Below are 16,838 nucleotides of genomic sequence, written 5' to 3' on the forward strand. Positions count from 1 at the left end.
TAGCTCAAACGGTTATTCAAAACCGTTTCGTCTATATAAACGGGAAGATGTATAGTCACCCAAACGACACGTTAAATTTAATGGCCAGGTCAGCAAATTTGAACCGACAGCCCGAAAAACCTAGAGACCAAGTATCCCACCTGATTGCAGGCGGCACCCTTCGTCCCCCTAATTTTAAGACCAAGGTTTAAAGATGAAATCGGGCGGACGACTCCAGGCAGATTGCCCAAAGGATCTTTCCAAAAAACTGGGCGGACGTACTAGTCCGCCACTTCCAACCAAGTTGCTCAGATAGCTTAGTACTCGAACGCATCCGGACGAGTGATAATCAGAGGAGGCATCTTGTATGGTACGAGGCACCCCTTATGAGGGGCAAATGTTTAGGGTAAAAAATACCCCAACACGTGGTCCAATCCCATAGTGACACACGACCCAATAAAAGGGCGATACGTGTCCCTATAGGAAGATGACACGTGGAAACCCTAAGAGCACCTGAATGAGAGTAAGGCCTCCTTACATTAGGAGGCCCAATTCCCGAGAAAGGCTCTAAAATGGCCCAATACACGTGACAACCCTAAGAGCACATGATTGCGCCGCCAATCAGAGCCCACCTTCTTAGGGTACTAACCCTAAAGTAGAACACATTCCCACCTATATAAATACCCCAATCATTTATGATGGGAGGGGTGGATTAAGATATATCATTCAAGAGTATTAAATTGCTCCAAATTCTCTTTACTTTCTCTCTCTAAATTACTTCGTTTTCGGGTCACTAACTTGATCGTCGAAGGCGAATATTTCGTCAAATGGAATATTCGTTGTCTTGTCGGTGTCCAAGACCATCCGACTATATTCAAGATCTGTATCCCGAGGGATTCCAAAAAACCCCGAAACAACAGGAGCAAAGGAAAAGAGAAATGGGATTGGAGTTTTCTAAACCTTAAGAACCAGTAAAAGGCTGCACTATTGTAAAGATTTGACTTCCCTAAAAATTTACTCCGTAACTTTTTGACAGGCTCAAGTCGTATCACCTAATAAAAAATAGTTCCTAAGTCCTCTAACTAAAGTAGATAGGGAAGTAGGGTCGAATCCACAGGGAAACAGTGTTCTTCTATTCCTAATCAACAATTATAATCTAAATTATTAAGTAACCAAATTTGCGTTTGAGGGAATCAAACTAATAACGAACTAAGCAAATGAAATAGTGGAACAATCAATATTAAAAAGATCTAGGGTATAGGTTCACCAATAAATAATACTCCAGGGTAAAACATAGGATCTATTATCAATGCATAAATTAACCAGATTATAAAGGGTTGTCGCTACGTATTATAATCACATAATTAATCTACTGATATTAAATCTCATCTCTCGAATCTCGACCTAACCATTAATAGATTAACATGCCTATTGAAACTAAGCCTAAACATAATTTCTCATCTGTCGAATCTCGAATCAATATTGCATGACTCATACAATTAAACCAGGCCTAATCTAATTTCATAGCATTAAATCAATCAATAGGAAATTAACCAATCATCAATAATAAATAATAAAAAATTACCCCTTCGTATTATTCATGGATCCCCACAACCCTAGAAATAAGTCTACTCACTCATAAATAAAACTAAGCTAAACATAATAATTAAACAAGACGTGATTAAATCAAAGCAATTAAACTACTGAAAGTAAAGAGGGAAGAAATTGTTACCAAAATTGAAGGAAATAATGAATTGCATAAATCAAGGAGTGTAGAGAGAATAATAGTAGAGAGAAAGTAAGAGAGAGAGAGAGAAGAAGGTAAAGAAAAGTCGTCCGTGTCAAAGACACCCTTAAACTTGCTTAACCAAAGCGTATTTAAACTAAACTATAATCCTAAATAAAGAAAAAGAGGAACGAAAATAAAAATCCTAAATAAAGAAAAAGAGGAACGAAAATAAAAATCCTAAATAAAACACGTGCCCGGTCGGGCGCGCCTTTTTCTTCATTAATGCTTGCTCGCGCCCGATCGGGCGCGCCTCCGGGCGAGCCTTTGCCCGGTCAGGCGGATGCTTTGGCAGCCCTTTTCTTCTTCTTTTCAATTGGGCTTCACACTTCTTGGCCCAAAACTAATCTTCTTCATGAGTCCAATTTGCCCAAACTCCTATTCACTTCATCGAGCCCTTAATCACCGGATTGATTTCTCATATACGATCCTGGGCTCCGGAATATGATCATAAAAATGCGTCTCGTCTCCAATGCTCGTAGTGGCTCTAATAAATCTGGGAGAATACTCCAAATCCGCAATTTCCTATAAAATAATACCAACTCTACAAAAACACTAGAAAACGCATATTAGTAATAAAAGTAGCTCCGTAGAGCTCAAGTAAACACAATTATGACCATTGGGACGGGGAATAAATATATATATAAAATAGATTTATCACTTTTATTATTGCAAATTTCCAACACAAATTTAAAAGTTTTCTATTGTATTTTTCTTAAAAATCCGGGTTACTGGTCCTGATTAACTTGAAAATTCCAGGTTTAGATTAGACCGAACTGGATCAAAAACCTGGAATCAAGGTTTAGTAAAGACCGGACCATACCGGAATAACCAAGTCCGATCCTTAATTCTGGATAGTTTCACACCCCTAATTACAAGTACATATGAATTATTAAGGTATTCCATTCAATTCGATACATGAAAATTGATTTTGAGATTTGATTAAAACTTTTGATGTACATTTATTGCTTCTAATCAATTTATATGAAGGGGCATTAGTGTTCACAAAAGTGAAATATGTATTGTATGCACTAATTAAGGTGAATATATTTGTTTTCAAAATGACTATTAGAATCACTTGCCAGACCGCAATTAAATAATGGTTATGCCATTTGATCTAAATCATGTCTTTGATCAATGACATTTTCCAAGCCAAAATGTGTGTCTCATGCATATATTCTTGAATGCCATTTGATCCAATTTTATAAGCATTACTACCCCTCTAATGTTTTAATCCATTGATATAAATCAAATATCAAAGTTCGTTATTGTTTTTTGCGTCATATATTTCTTTCTAGAAAGATCTGAATTACATGTTATTCTATGACTAATTTATTAACCGATAATAATTGGAGTGTTTACTTAGTGAGAGTGGCAACATGAAAACATGAGTTTTGTGGTGATAAATCAGTTGGAAGTTTGGATTTTGCTTTAATGATTCTAATTAATTGATATCAATCACATAAGATATTCAATTAATATAATGTACAGAAACTGAAATGAAAACATTTATTAAAATGGTTTGACAGACAGAATCTGAACCGATCCACCATAATAATGAGTTTTGTACATATTCACAACTCTAATATCTTGATACAACTATATATAACCCCTCAAATGTGCGTGCTCTTTTTCATTCCAAGCTCACTAATTTTCTCTCTGATCATTTTGCTGCCTTAATTGTGAGATTGATTGAAATCAAGATGAATAATAAGGATCAATTGCGCCAACAACTAGTGGAGAAGAGACAATTCTTGATTGGCGAGGTTCAGTTCTTAACTTTTTGTTCATTTGATTTTTAAATTTCTATATTATGAATTGTTGTGTGATTTTGTTTGTGCACTTGCATAACAAAATTAAGTGGCTCCTCAAGATCAAGAATTGACAGTGGCTATTGATAAAAATTTACTTCTACATGCATGGACTAGATGGCCTATAATTAAAATTTCAACAAGTTGCTTAGTTTATTTGTGATAAATAATACCTATACATACATAATTCACTTAATTAAAAATAATATTAAAGACACTAATTCATTACATTTGCGAAAAAAAAAGAATTAATAATTACAGTAGAACTTGCAACAATGGGTGTATGTATATATAGATTATTTTTTTTTTTGAATAGATGTATATATAGATAATACAATTGAAAAACCTTAAAGACCATTGAAATGAGTGTCGTAGGTCCTCAACCAAAGAACTTTAAGTAATTAATTAATCTCTTAATGATAAACTACGCTGTTGTCAAAAAAAGAAAAAAGAAATAAAAAGGATAAACTAGTTTTTTGCTTGTGGGATAAATTATTTTCTTAATTTTATATTTTTTTATTTTTTATTTTTTTAATTGTTAAGGATAGATGAAAGATGAAAATTTCGACACACGAGTATATGATGAGTTTAAAGTTTGATAAAAAAATAGTGAAGTGAAATTGGGAGATAAAGAACAAAAGACCGGAAATAACATGTCTAGAAGGAAGGGGATCGAAAGGAAAAGGAAAAGATGAGAAAGAGGAAGAGAGAGCATCAAATATGTTTTCTATAATTATATATTATAATAATATAAATTTAAATATGTTGTGACAATGTAATTTATTTAATCGAGGTTAAGCCTTTCTTAAGGGTCTTTTCATTTTTCCCTATTATTAGTTAGCTAACAATACCGTTTTTTATTTTTCAACTTATTCATGATCTAATAAATCATTTAATGAAAATTGAATTTGAAATAATGGTATTATAATGAATTTTAATTTATGGCTTTATAAACAAAATTAGACTCGCTTAAATTTAATACAAGTCTATGTGCTTTACTATAAGATATTAAATATCCAGTTCTAACATACAGGGGATTGTGGATGAGTTCTTTTTACAAGTGGAGTCCCTAGAAGATACTCAGCCTAATTTTGTCGAGAATATCATTACTGCATACTTTCCTTCATCAGCAGCCTACATGAATGATTTGGAACAACTCTTGTAATTATAAACCTTTTCTTATTTATTTATGCTTTCTTGTCTTTTTTTAAATTTGCAAACATTACCTACTCATATTATTTCATATACTCCATCCCTTCATATGTATTGGTTGCTGCATTTTTAATGGGTATATTTATCAAATTTTAATGTAAAATTATTAATATTTTTTTTTTTTTACAGAAACTCCAAACCCATAGATCTTGTAAATGTGGAACGTTTGATTCTAAAACTGAAAGGAGGCAGTGCTACGTAAGTGACAACTTATTAATTATATTTACAAACTTATGCATTCTTATTGTTGCCTTTAACTTTTATTTTACCCCATGTCCTAAATATTTGGTCCCATTATGATTTAATGTTACAAATTCACAAAGTAATTAGTCATTTTCTAAATCATGTAGAGCCACACTTATTATAAATAATGAAGCTTATCCAAGTGTAATATATTATTTAGAGACTTAAGAAAATTATGCTTCTATTGTTTGTAATCATTATAAGACAAATTACTTTCTTATATGCAGTATGGGAATGGCAAAGTTTAATGCGATCATTGAAGAAATGTTCAACATTTTCAGGGCAAAAAGATATGACAGGTTATAGTCGTCTAATTTAATCTTACTTTTAAATTTATCAAAACAAAGAAGAAGATTATAATTCTTTGCCATACATTTTATTTATTAGGTTATATGCTGCATTTTTTAGAATTAAGGAGGGGCATGAGGCTCTAAAGATGCAAATCGAACCTTATGTTGAGGTTATTTTCAACATCCCTCACAAAATTTTAACTTATTTGTATTATTGTTGACTGACTATGCATTTATCAACTTATCTTTATGTGTGTTTAGATATTACGTTTGCTGAGAGAATGTACTTCAGATGAGGCATCAAACAATCATGCAGAGGTTGAAAGCATTGACAGCAATGATGATATATGTGATTGAGGCTTGCATATATGAGAAGCATCTTAACTAGAGAAGTTTTAGTAATGAAAGAATATTTGCATTTGAATGATGTTTTTTTTTTGTTTTTAATTAACTTAAGAACTATGCGATCTATAAATTTAATTTCGTTGTTTTCTGTGGGGATGTTGAATGGTTTTAACTTTATGAACTTAGTAATTATGAAATCCTATTATGAAATTAGATTTAATTTATGTTTCTTAATATTGAATAACATGCAATACCTTAATATATATTGTTTTTTTTTTTTTTTAATAGTTTTTAATTGCATTTTGATACAATTTTTTCTTGCATGCAATATTAAGGGTAATTTGAGGAAAATATAAGTGTATCTCCTAATTGTTAATCAAGTATCAAATACACATTGAATTACAACCAATGTAAATCGTCTCTCTCTCTTATAGAATTTTCTTATAAAATATATATTTTAAAATAGTTTAATCGATATTATGATTCATAAAAATCAATAGATGATGAATGTACGTCAAAAGCTTGATATTCTCAAACGTTTTGTTATAAAAGAGATTAATTGGGGTGCGCCTCGATAAGGATTGTACCTTATGCGTTTCAATTAATTAGTTACAAAAAATGTATACAAGAAAAAGACTTCAAGATGATAATTAGTAGAAGGCCTCTTCTAAGTTTTAAGTCAGCATAAAACCAAACCTAACACATCTATTGTGGTGTTACATGTTTTTCTAATAGTTTTAGACCCATCAAAACTCAAGAATACATCGAGAATTATAGTAATACAAATTTATACTATAAAACATGATTCATTTGGTGAAAATAATACATAATACTACCCTAATCCAATTAGTTTTCATACCTTAATTCAGGCTTTGAAGACTAGCAAGGTTGAAGAAAGCTCCACGCTTGTGCTTGAGTTGGGTGTAAGTCCCACGCTCCACCACCTTTCCATCCTCGATGAAGGTGATGGAGTCAAGGTTTTTAATAGTGTTAAGCCGGTGAGCAACCACGAGGGTGGTTCGGCCTATCATGAATCGGTCCAAGGCTTCTTGGACTAACCTCTCAGATTGCATGTCCAAAGCACTAGTAGCTTCATCAAGTAACAAAATAATTGGGTTTCGGAGTATTGCTCTTGCTATAGTAATTCTTTGCTTTTGACCTCCTGATAGTTGTACCCCTCTCTCTCCACATTCGGTTTGGTATCCTTCTTTTAAGGAGCTGTGTGCAAATCAATGAATTAGTCCGTTTTATCGTTTAGCTAAATCAAGATTAATAGGAAATCAATCAAGGATAATAGGAATGGATCAAGAAATCCATATGAAAGGAAAGAAATCAAAGGCAAATTAAAACATGATTTGATAAATGGTGATTGTTTTCACACTAATTTTTGTTTGGGAGTTGGGGTTGGATCAATAGTGTGAGTCATTTTTTAGTATGAGCTATCCGAAGAAACCAATAGATAAAAACATAAATGATAAATGATGATTGTGTTCATACTAATCTTTATTAGAGAATTGGGTTGGATCAGCATAGTCTGAGTCATATATAAATATGAGTTAACCATTATGATTTTGGTTTGGTTAAGGTTCATAATTAAAATAAAATAAATCAAGAAAGGACTATGTAGGAAATAAATAAAAAATGATAAATGATGATTATGCTCACACTAAGGAGTTGGATTGGACTGGATTGGATTGAATTAGTAGTCTAAGTCATATATGAGTTATCCAGATCGATTTTGATTAGGTTGGATTAGTAGTCCGAGTATTAATTAATACCAGTTTACGCACGTTAAATATGACACTAAATGGTTATTTGTTTCACAATCGACACTAATACCACCAACACCACTCTTCCCCACCCCCTTTTTAAAAAATAATTGAAGGAAATTTAAAAAAATAAAAAAGACTAAAAACTAAAATAAAATTAAGTACATAATTTACTTACCAAATAAACTCATGAGCATTAGCAGCTTTAGAGGCTTCAACAACTTCATTCTCAGTGGCATCAACCTTACCAAGAACAATATTATCCCTAATGGATCCGGAATAAATTATAGGTTCTTGGCTAACAAGGGCCATATGTTTTCGATACCACACCACATCAAACTCTCTTATATCCACCCCATCTACCTTTATTGCTCCTCTATCAACATCATAAAATCTTTGTATTAAGGCTATCACTGTTGACTTCCCACACCCACTCTTTCCCACAAGCCCTACACTTGTTCCCGCCTTCACTTCTAGGCTGAATTGTCGAAGGATCGCGCTCTCGGATCGTGTTGGGTATGCAAAGTCCACCTTCCGTAGCTCTATTCTTCCTATGATCTTTTCTAGTTTTGTTGCCTGTAAATTACACAACAACATTTTAAATTGGTTAAATGCAGTTTACACAGATCGAACATATATACATTGAATCAAAAATACTGATTAGTTTACACATTTTCCCAATATAATCTCTAATGAACGTATGACGTGATATACAAAGATAACCTTTACAAGAGCTGTGTAGTATTGAAATTATATATTCAGCTTGTTTATTTGTGGGGATTATTGATGGGATAGAGATTTAAAATCCCACATCTCTCATTCTCCCTTGTTTAATTTGTTTGAGAGAATACATTTTCCAAATGTTATCCTATATAAAAGGAATAGGGATAAAATAGGAGCTTATCCTTTACTTATAATATAACAGAGGAAGTATGTATAAGAATTAAGGATAAAAATTAATAAGTAAAAGACAATTTTACCCTTATTTTACTACTTATTGCAATTTTTTTTATGGGACTACTTATTGCAATTTTTTTTTTTTTTTTTTAAAACAATTAAGGGATAATATCATTTTTATCCTTATCCCACCTATTAATTCACTATCTTTATTGATCCCACCTACTAATTTTCTATCCTTATCCTATCCTCTCATCCTCATTATCCCTATTCCTCTTGACAAACGTCACGGTACAAATTTACTGTTATAAAAAGATAATTTTTTTTTCTCAAACATCCAATTATACGACTATTTATATGTACTGATATTCATTCTGAACTGATTAATTACGTAGTATTTGCTAAAAAAAAAGATGTTACACAAGAAACAGAATTGCAGTTGCTAACCTGAGAGATTGATGATGACTCCAAAATCTGGGAATTTCGATCAAGAATTCGAAAAACGGAAGTAACAGCAGCAGAACCCTTAGCAAGATCAGAAGTCATACTCCCAGCTTCAGCAATAACCTTACCAGTACTCACTAACACAAAGAAAGTCTTAAAAACATCTCCTGCAGAAATCTCTTTCTTTTCAACCAATTTTCCACCATACCAAAAATCCAATGCCCAACACATAAATGTTAGTCCTTGAGCCGAGCCCATACCGGCCCCGGCTAACCATGACTTCCTTCTCCCCTGCCGCCTAGGCTCATTTTGTGCCTCATCGAATAACTCAAGAACTTTTCCTACGCACCCATAAGAAGTCACTATCCTGTGGTTATAAACTGCCTCAACTGCGATTTGTGTGCTTTGATTTTGTGCCTTTACAAAGTTGTTTGTTATGCTAGAGAGTAAAACTTTTCTTGTATAGAAGCAAAGGATGGTGATGGGTTGAACTGCGATCATTACAAGCGCGAGCTTCCATGCTGTGACTAGTCCCATTACCATGGCAATTGTTACAGCCGAAATGGTCTGAACTAAGAGGGAAACTCTATCAGCTACTAAGGATTTCACCATTGTAGCCTCATTGCTTAGCCTTGAACATAGTGCTCCACTCGAGTTCTCCTCATCATCGAACCAAGCAGGCTCGAAACTCAAAATTTTTTCAAGCATTTTAAGGCGGATTCTCTTGGTAAGGCGCTCACCCATGTATGCAAAACTCGAGTGTTGAGCAAGGTTGAATGTGATGGAAAAAATTGAAAGAAGTGAGAAAATAAAGACATAGTTTCTGATTCGAGACTTCATTTCCTCATGATTTGACACAAAAAAGGCAGAGATCATTGATCCTATTGTTAAGGCATAGGTAGGCTGCACTGCTCCAAACGCGATTGCAGAGAGACTTCCAACTAGTCCTTGTTTCCACTCAGGCAAGTTCAAGGAAAAAAGTCGCGTAAAAGATGGTGAAAGATGGGATTTTGTTGATGAGTCTTGGTCTTCAAAATCAGGTAATGGTGTAGTGAAAACAGCAGGACTTGATCGCGCAGTGCTCAACCTTCCTGCACTCCTAGGAACAGAAGAAGTAGCACTAGGTTCATAACTTTGGTCTATGTCATTGCAACTTAACTGTTTCTGCATTTTTGCTAGCTTTGCATAATGGCCATCAGTTTTGTTAATAAGGTCTTTGTGTGATCCTGTTTCCATGATTTCGCCGTTGTTGATTACTGCTATCATATCTGCATTTTTCACTGTGGTGAGCTTGTGTGCAACTACCTGCTCATCATATTAAATTAATCAACACGTATTTTTATTAGATAATACTCTTCTATATCCTTAAAACTAGCTTATTGTATTTATGTAAGTAGTGATGAAGTTTTTGTACCAGAGTAGTTCTTCCAAGAGAAGCTTGATCGAGGGCGCTTTGAACTAGAGTTTCAGATTCTGAATCTAGTGCACTTGTTGCTTCATCCAAGAGAAGAATCACAGGGTTCTTTATAATTGCCCTAGCAATCGCGATTCTTTGCTTTTGACCTCCGGATATAAGTGCTCCTCTTTCACCAATCTATAATTGTGATACATGATTAATACAACAAAAAGCAAGAGTATAACATTAACAAAAACAAAAATAAATAAATAATATAATGAGGTCTAAAGGACCAGGGCCGTCTCAAACATTTTAAAAGATAAGAAAAGGCGTACTTACTAAAATGTTATACCACAACATTAATATGGTACACGTAAGAAAATTAATAAATTACATTCGTTAACATATATATGTACCTTAGTTTCATAGCCTTCGGGAAGTTGTCTAATGAAGTTGTGCGCATTTGCAGCCTGAGCAGCACTAATAACTTCATCCATAGTAGCATCAAGCTTACCAAACATGATATTGTCCTTAATCGACGTACCAAACAAAGCATGATCTTGGCTAACAAGTCCCATTTGACTCCTAATCCATTTCAATTTCAACCTTCGTATATCAATGCCATCAATCCTTACAACCCCCTCATTGGCATCATAGAATCTCTGAAGTAGCGCAACAGCAGTGGATTTCCCACTCCCACTTGCTCCAACAAGGGCAACAGTCTTCCCTGCTTCGACTTTGAGGTCAAAATCTTTTAGGATGATGGTGTCAGGGCGAGAAGGGTAGGTGAAGTTAACGCGTTCAAATTGTACCTCCCCTTGAATTTTGTCTAGAATTAGGCCTTGCTTAGCCTCACCATCGATTAATGGAGACCGGTCTATCCTCTCGAATATTCTTGATGCTGCTACTGAGGCTTCTGTGAAGTGTTTCATTTCTGGTAGTGCACTTCCAAGTGCTCTGCATCAATTAGCATTTATGCATATAAAATTCAAGTAACAAATTAGTTTAATGTTCAAGCATTTGCAACAACAAAAACAAAATTAAGTATTGATTTATAGATTATTATGTTCTTAAGGTATATGCTAAATACTAAACAGCGAAAAATTAAAGATTATTAATTACATATTCAAGGTAAATGCTCCCATAATTTGTCTAAATTAAAATTAGTTGTCTTATAATGTCAAACATTATTACACAAGTAAGAGTTAAATAGTACATGATTTTACCAAACCTTCATATTATATATGGTTCATATATACATATCATCTCCTTGTCTCTCATTTTAAGTTATCAAATTAAAATAATCGGATTAACAATAAATCAGTACTACATAAATTAGATATGTAAGAGTTTTTTTTTTTTTTTTTTAATTTTTTTTATTTTGAACATGCTAATATATATGACCGTTAAAGGACCAATTCAACCAAAAGTTTAAGTTCATGGTTGAAGTCCAGGGATATGTTTTATATATACTCTATCACAACCCCTCACACAAGAGCCCGATGGATGAGATTCAAACCCGTGATCTTTGTATCATGCTAACTCTTGATACCATGTTAAAGGACCAACTCATCAACCAAAAACTTAATCTGATGATTGAGGCCCAAGAATATGTTTTATAATCTATCAATGACTATTAATTAATTCTAGAAGGAAGATATATAAATAGAAAAGTAAAACATTACGAGTAATTGAGTATAAATTAAATCAAGTATTTGTTTATAGGAATAATTAAGATGATAAAAAATGACAACCTTTATGTAATCAAGCAAGAAGTATCGAAGCAACAATAGATCCAACGCATTATTAGGCATCAATGTAACATGATTCACATCAAGATCAGAGAACAACACTTAATATTAATAGACAACAAGAATATTCTGCAAGAACGTTATATTTGATACTATCTTCGTCTTTCATGTGACACTCAATTTTCTATGATGCATGATTTAGAAGATGCATTCATAAATATATTGGTACTTATTTTATGAAGTCTTTATTTATCTTTGAATACACTTTTCGAGTTTATTGTCTAATTAGATATATGCATTGTATCAATATCACATCTTAATTTGTGTCGTTAAATTTTAATTATGCTCAATACCCTTATGCATCATAGTATAGCATTACCATACCATATAAATTTCATCAATAGTTTTCCAAAAATAGGTTAATGGTTAACAAGAAGCAAAAGACTGCCAATCATAAATAAATTGTTTGTTAATCACAAATCATTTGCTACATTAACTAGTTAGCATGCACATATATATATGCATGAATAAACTACACATAAACTAAATTAGCATACTAAAAACAGTATAGAAAAAAACAAGGAAAGTATAATGTACTAAACTAAGAACAATATATACTTACACTCCTCCCATGATAAAAGTAACACCAGCAGCATAAACTCGACCACCAGTTTCTCCATGGTACATAACCAATCGACTTCCATACCAAGCAATAAATGCCCATATCGCAAAAGCAAGCCCTGTGCTTCCAACAGCCAACCCTTTCGCGACCCCTTGCTTAATCCCTAGCTTCATTGTTCGGTCCAAGATGAGACCATATTTCTCTAGAATAGTCTTCTCAGCAGTGAAAGAATACACGGTTTTGATAGAGCTTAAGGCCTCTCCTATGATGCTGTTGGCTTTGCTGTATTCTTGATACGACTTTTTCGATAAAATTAGAAGGTATTTCCCGTAGATTACTCCTGGAATTAGTAAGAGTATGACTGTTGGAAAGGCTACTATTGCTAGCCTCCAGGAGAAGTAAGCAGAGAATGCAATTCCTGATAAGAATGATGATGAGTGCATCAAGAATATTGGCACCTGAAACCCTCAAAAAGCACCAAATGTTAAATTTTATAGCAAACAACAAGCTCAAATTCTCCATCTAACTAAAGCTAAAATGAAATTGAGGGCTATATTTTTTATATTTTTCTTTCCTGGTACATATATACTTCATACATAGTAAGATTTTTTATTAATTTATTATTAATAAGCTCCATCAAAAAGATCTTGTTATGAAATTGTGAATTAAAGGTGTAAAGATCCAAATCTACTTAAGTCCAATAATTACTATTTATACGAAAGGTTACTTATGAATTGATTGAACCATAGCCAAAAAAAATTAATTATAATAATAAAATAATAATAATAATAATAATAATAATAATAATAATAAAAAAAGAAACACACTAGCAAATGTAGCAATGGACACATTTTGAAGGAAAAAAAAAAGAAAAAAATAATGGAAGGGAAAAAGAAATTGTGCACAGCTCCAAAGCACTAAGGAAAAGGAGAGCATCTAAAAACAGAAAAGTATTAATCCAAAATGTAGCAATGAAAACAATTTGTCCAGAACAAATACGCTCTGTGTTACATCACCTCAAGTACTTATGTCAGACATGGGGTAATTAAACTCCGGGCCAATAATTATTGGCCTCAACTAAACCATTTCTTAAAAAAATTCCCATGTTTTGTTTCAATATAAAGTGTCATTTGTTCAGCCATGTGATTATGCCAAGAATCCAAGCTTATTAGACAAAGTGATCTATGTTTGACAAAATTAAGAAAAAAGGTTTACATAAGGATAACTTTAAAAACACTTTTTAAAAAAAAAAAAAGAATAACCATGATATATGTCAAACATACCTTCTCACTCAAAACCTCTTGAATGAGTGAAGTATCTTTGGATATACTATTCACAACCTCAGATGTAGTAGCTTCTTGTGAATCAAAGAAGCCGACCTCTTGCCTTAGCACAGCTTCCAGATACTTGTATCGAATCCTCAACACTTGTCGCTCGCTCGTTTTGCTCCAACAAAAACCCTCTACAAGAGTCATTTTTCATGATGAACTAATTAGATCATAACAAAATCTAGCTAGGTATATACAATATATGTTTATTCAATGAATTTGCTAGGGTTTATTGTGTACTTAAATTAATAGTTAAATTTTGTTACTTACCCATGAAAGCTAATACAAAGACTGCTAGTCCCAAGTAAACAAAGTATAAGCTGCACTGGTATAACAAAAAAACAATATTAGTATGCAGTGTAACAAATAAGTTAAACTATATATTATCATAAATAAATTACATGTTTAATTTAATTGATCAAGATCTTTACCATTGGAATTATTCTAGAGATCCTCCATATGCATATTTTTTTACTATATGTTAGTTATATATATATGTACATATGAAGCATATTATATTATATGTAATTAAGTATAATATTACTACTAACCGTACCTTTTCAACATCGGACATGAAGGTCTTTGCATTATTATTCTCTTGGTTTTGGCCAAAGCCAAGACTATTCATAAGCCTGCTAGCAAACACTAAGAGGCAATTTGTAGACATTCCATCACCTATAGCTCCAATGGCACCCGATATCATTAGGAGATAATCGATCCAATCTGCATACCGAAATATTATTATTGTTCCATTCGATTTTCTTTCCTTCATCCGATGATTTCCTTCTTTATCTTCTTCCATGTATATTCTTTAGAACAATCAATGTATTGTACAAATTTTTTTTTTTTTGGGAGTTGTTGTACAAGGTTTGCTAGCTAGCTACTAGCTATCTTAGTTCATCAAAATACAAATTTGCAAGTGCAACTACAATGTTAGCTATTACCCCTTAAAAAGGAGAAAATTAAAAGAGAAGGGGGAGTGGGTAGCTAGATAAGCTATGAATTTGCTAAAAAGAAGGGAACTATATACAACTTATATATAGGTGGGCTTTCTAGGAAAACAACCTGTATCAAAACTATATACTCAAGCATTAAGCATTATGTGGGGCTTCCAATGACAAGTATGTCAATCATGACTCTAAGCTTTGTGGCTATATGGTTGATTGTTTTGGGAAGTAGACCTGTCAATTGGGTCGGTTAGGTTGGGTAATTAGGTTCGGTACATGCTAAAAAAGTTGCATTTATAAGGATTTTATCTTTTTTAGACGGATTGTAATTGACGAGTCTATTTTAGATGCAATAAAATAAAATTTATGGATACTTAAAAAATAATAAATTTTTTTATACTTTATCACCCCTGCAACAAGGGCAAAAATAACTAAATAAGTACAGAAAAAATTTAAGCATGTTTGCCCAAAAAGGTGATGCTGCCTCTTTTTAAAAAATGTCCATTTGTGGGTGGTTATGTTCCTCTTTCTATTAGTTTAATGTTTTAGAGGCTTTAATTAGGGAGATGTATAATGACATTACTTTGATCACATGTCGTTTATTGCCTTACTTTAACTTTTAATAATTAATTAATTAATATATACTCCGTATTTAATAATTAGTTAATAATAGTATTATTATATTTTAAACCCGCATCCCTTAGCTTGGCAATTTGGCATGCCATGCAAACTTCATAATATGGTTATCACTAATCAATTAATAATCAATTAATCTAATCTTCATTGGATCCTAGTTAATCATCAAAAGAATTACTATATTCACTAATATTATTTTCGTTAATTAATCTAGCTTTCTACCACTGCTTCTCATGGAAGCTGATGCTCTTTAATTTATTTGTGCTAACAGCTAAAATGCTAAACCATCAATTATGAATTCAAGATTTCAAGTAGCCCTACAATTCCACAAGAGACCAATTATTCAAATATTAAATTTCTGAAGAGTAACTCACTCGGATTATAAATTATAAGTTTTCTAACATTATCTTTCAAGTTTCAACATATGACACTTAACCAAAAAAATTTATTCACATAGTCGCACTTGTACCTAACATAGACCTTGATTTGTTCATCAGCTTAATTCAATAATTAGTTATTCATATACGTATATCAAACTTGACAATCCAACCAATTAGAGCTCATAAAAAAACAAAAACCTTTTTTCACACCATCATACCATTTGGATTACTACCAAGTTCAAGTGTGAATAACAAAAATAAATCATTAATTATTTCATCATAAAAGTTTTCCTTATGTTAAAAAAAGCATCAAATAATACTACTTGGTTCATCAATTTAAAACATTAATTTATTTGTAACTTTCAAAAACACTACTAATAATTAAATTGTCATTGTATTTGTACCTAATTTTTTTGTCATTTTATCCACATTTACTGGCAAAACAATGACATTATAAGTCATTTGTAAGCCTCCAATAAAAGTCATTTGAATATACTCACTATTACTATACTATTATCCAACAAGATCGAAATCTTCATGCATGTCCTATTCCACTTTAATTTGCATAAAATTAAAGTTGGGGTATCTTCTAAACAAATATATATAAAATTCATGTTGATCATGATTATGATAAATCTGATTATTGATCTTGCTTTAGCTAGAAATTGAACTGTATTACTTTTATCATGACTTACTCCGCATAATACTAATCAACCTAATGACACCTTCATGCAAAATGACAAGAGAAGATCATTAGAGAAGACCATTTTTTAAAAAAATAAATACAATTTCTCGTGTTGGTTCTCCACGTATCTTTAGAATCTTTGATCGGTATTTTTCATTGATATATAAGAAATAGTATAATTATGTAAAATCTTGTTAGATTTATTTTAATATATACATATTTTTAAAATATTAAAGGTGTTAATTGTATTTTGAAAACCAAGAAAAGTAGATGGATCGATTCTTTAGTGACAGAAGGTGTATTGAAAAAGGACAATT

General features: G+C 32.3%; 2 protein-coding genes across 2 annotated transcripts; one reads left to right on the forward strand and one right to left on the reverse strand.

The window, feature by feature from the left end:
• The first annotated feature begins 2,470 nt into the window (after positions 1–2,470).
• On the forward strand, positions 2,471–6,177 carry LOC110707706. The gene is made up of 4 exons (XM_021885742.1): positions 2,471–3,531; positions 4,610–4,737; positions 4,918–4,986; positions 5,259–6,177. Exons 1-4 carry the CDS (start codon positions 3,469–3,471, stop codon positions 5,335–5,337), a joined length of 339 nt encoding a protein of 112 aa, XP_021741434.1. The 5' UTR covers positions 2,471–3,468; the 3' UTR covers positions 5,338–6,177.
• A 64-nt stretch (positions 6,178–6,241) lies between these two features.
• On the reverse strand, positions 6,242–15,161 carry LOC110707705 (putative ABC transporter B family member 8). The gene is made up of 9 exons (XM_021885741.1): positions 14,430–15,161; positions 14,144–14,198; positions 13,829–14,007; positions 12,546–13,003; positions 10,589–11,129; positions 10,191–10,370; positions 8,780–10,081; positions 7,614–8,011; positions 6,242–6,884 (listed from the first exon to the last, which is right to left on the reverse strand). The coding sequence occupies exons 1-9, from the start codon at positions 14,673–14,675 to the stop codon at positions 6,527–6,529; spliced, it is 3,717 nt and encodes a 1,238-aa protein (XP_021741433.1). The 5' UTR covers positions 14,676–15,161; the 3' UTR covers positions 6,242–6,526.
• Between the last annotated feature and the right edge of the window lie 1,677 nt (positions 15,162–16,838).

Source organism: Chenopodium quinoa, unplaced genomic scaffold, assembly GCF_001683475.1.
Source record: "Chenopodium quinoa cultivar QQ74 unplaced genomic scaffold, ASM168347v1, whole genome shotgun sequence".
NCBI classification, from domain to species: Eukaryota; Viridiplantae; Streptophyta; class Magnoliopsida; order Caryophyllales; family Amaranthaceae; genus Chenopodium; species Chenopodium quinoa.

What these genes read in the sequence shown, in the direction of transcription:
- LOC110707706 (XM_021885742.1), top strand. Translation starts at nt 3,469, where the DNA reads ATGAATAATAAGGATCAATTGCGCCAACAACTAGTGGAGAAGAGACAA. An exon ending in AATGATTTGGAACAACTCTT is followed by an intron (nt 4,738 to 4,917) that starts GTAATTATAAAC and finishes TTTTTTTTACAG; the next exon opens with AAACTCCAAACCCATAGATC. An exon ending in CTGAAAGGAGGCAGTGCTAC is followed by an intron (nt 4,987 to 5,258) that starts GTAAGTGACAAC and finishes TCTTATATGCAG; the next exon opens with TATGGGAATGGCAAAGTTTA.
- LOC110707705 (XM_021885741.1), bottom strand. Translation starts at nt 14,675, where the DNA reads ATGGAAGAAGATAAAGAAGGAAATCATCGGATGAAGGAAAGAAAATCG. An exon ending in AAGAGGTTTTGAGTGAGAAG is followed by an intron (nt 13,004 to 13,828) that starts GTATGTTTGACA and finishes TGAGGGTTTCAG; the next exon opens with GTGCCAATATTCTTGATGCA. An exon ending in CCGAAGGCTATGAAACTAAG is followed by an intron (nt 10,371 to 10,588) that starts GTACATATATAT and finishes TCACAATTATAG; the next exon opens with ATTGGTGAAAGAGGAGCACT.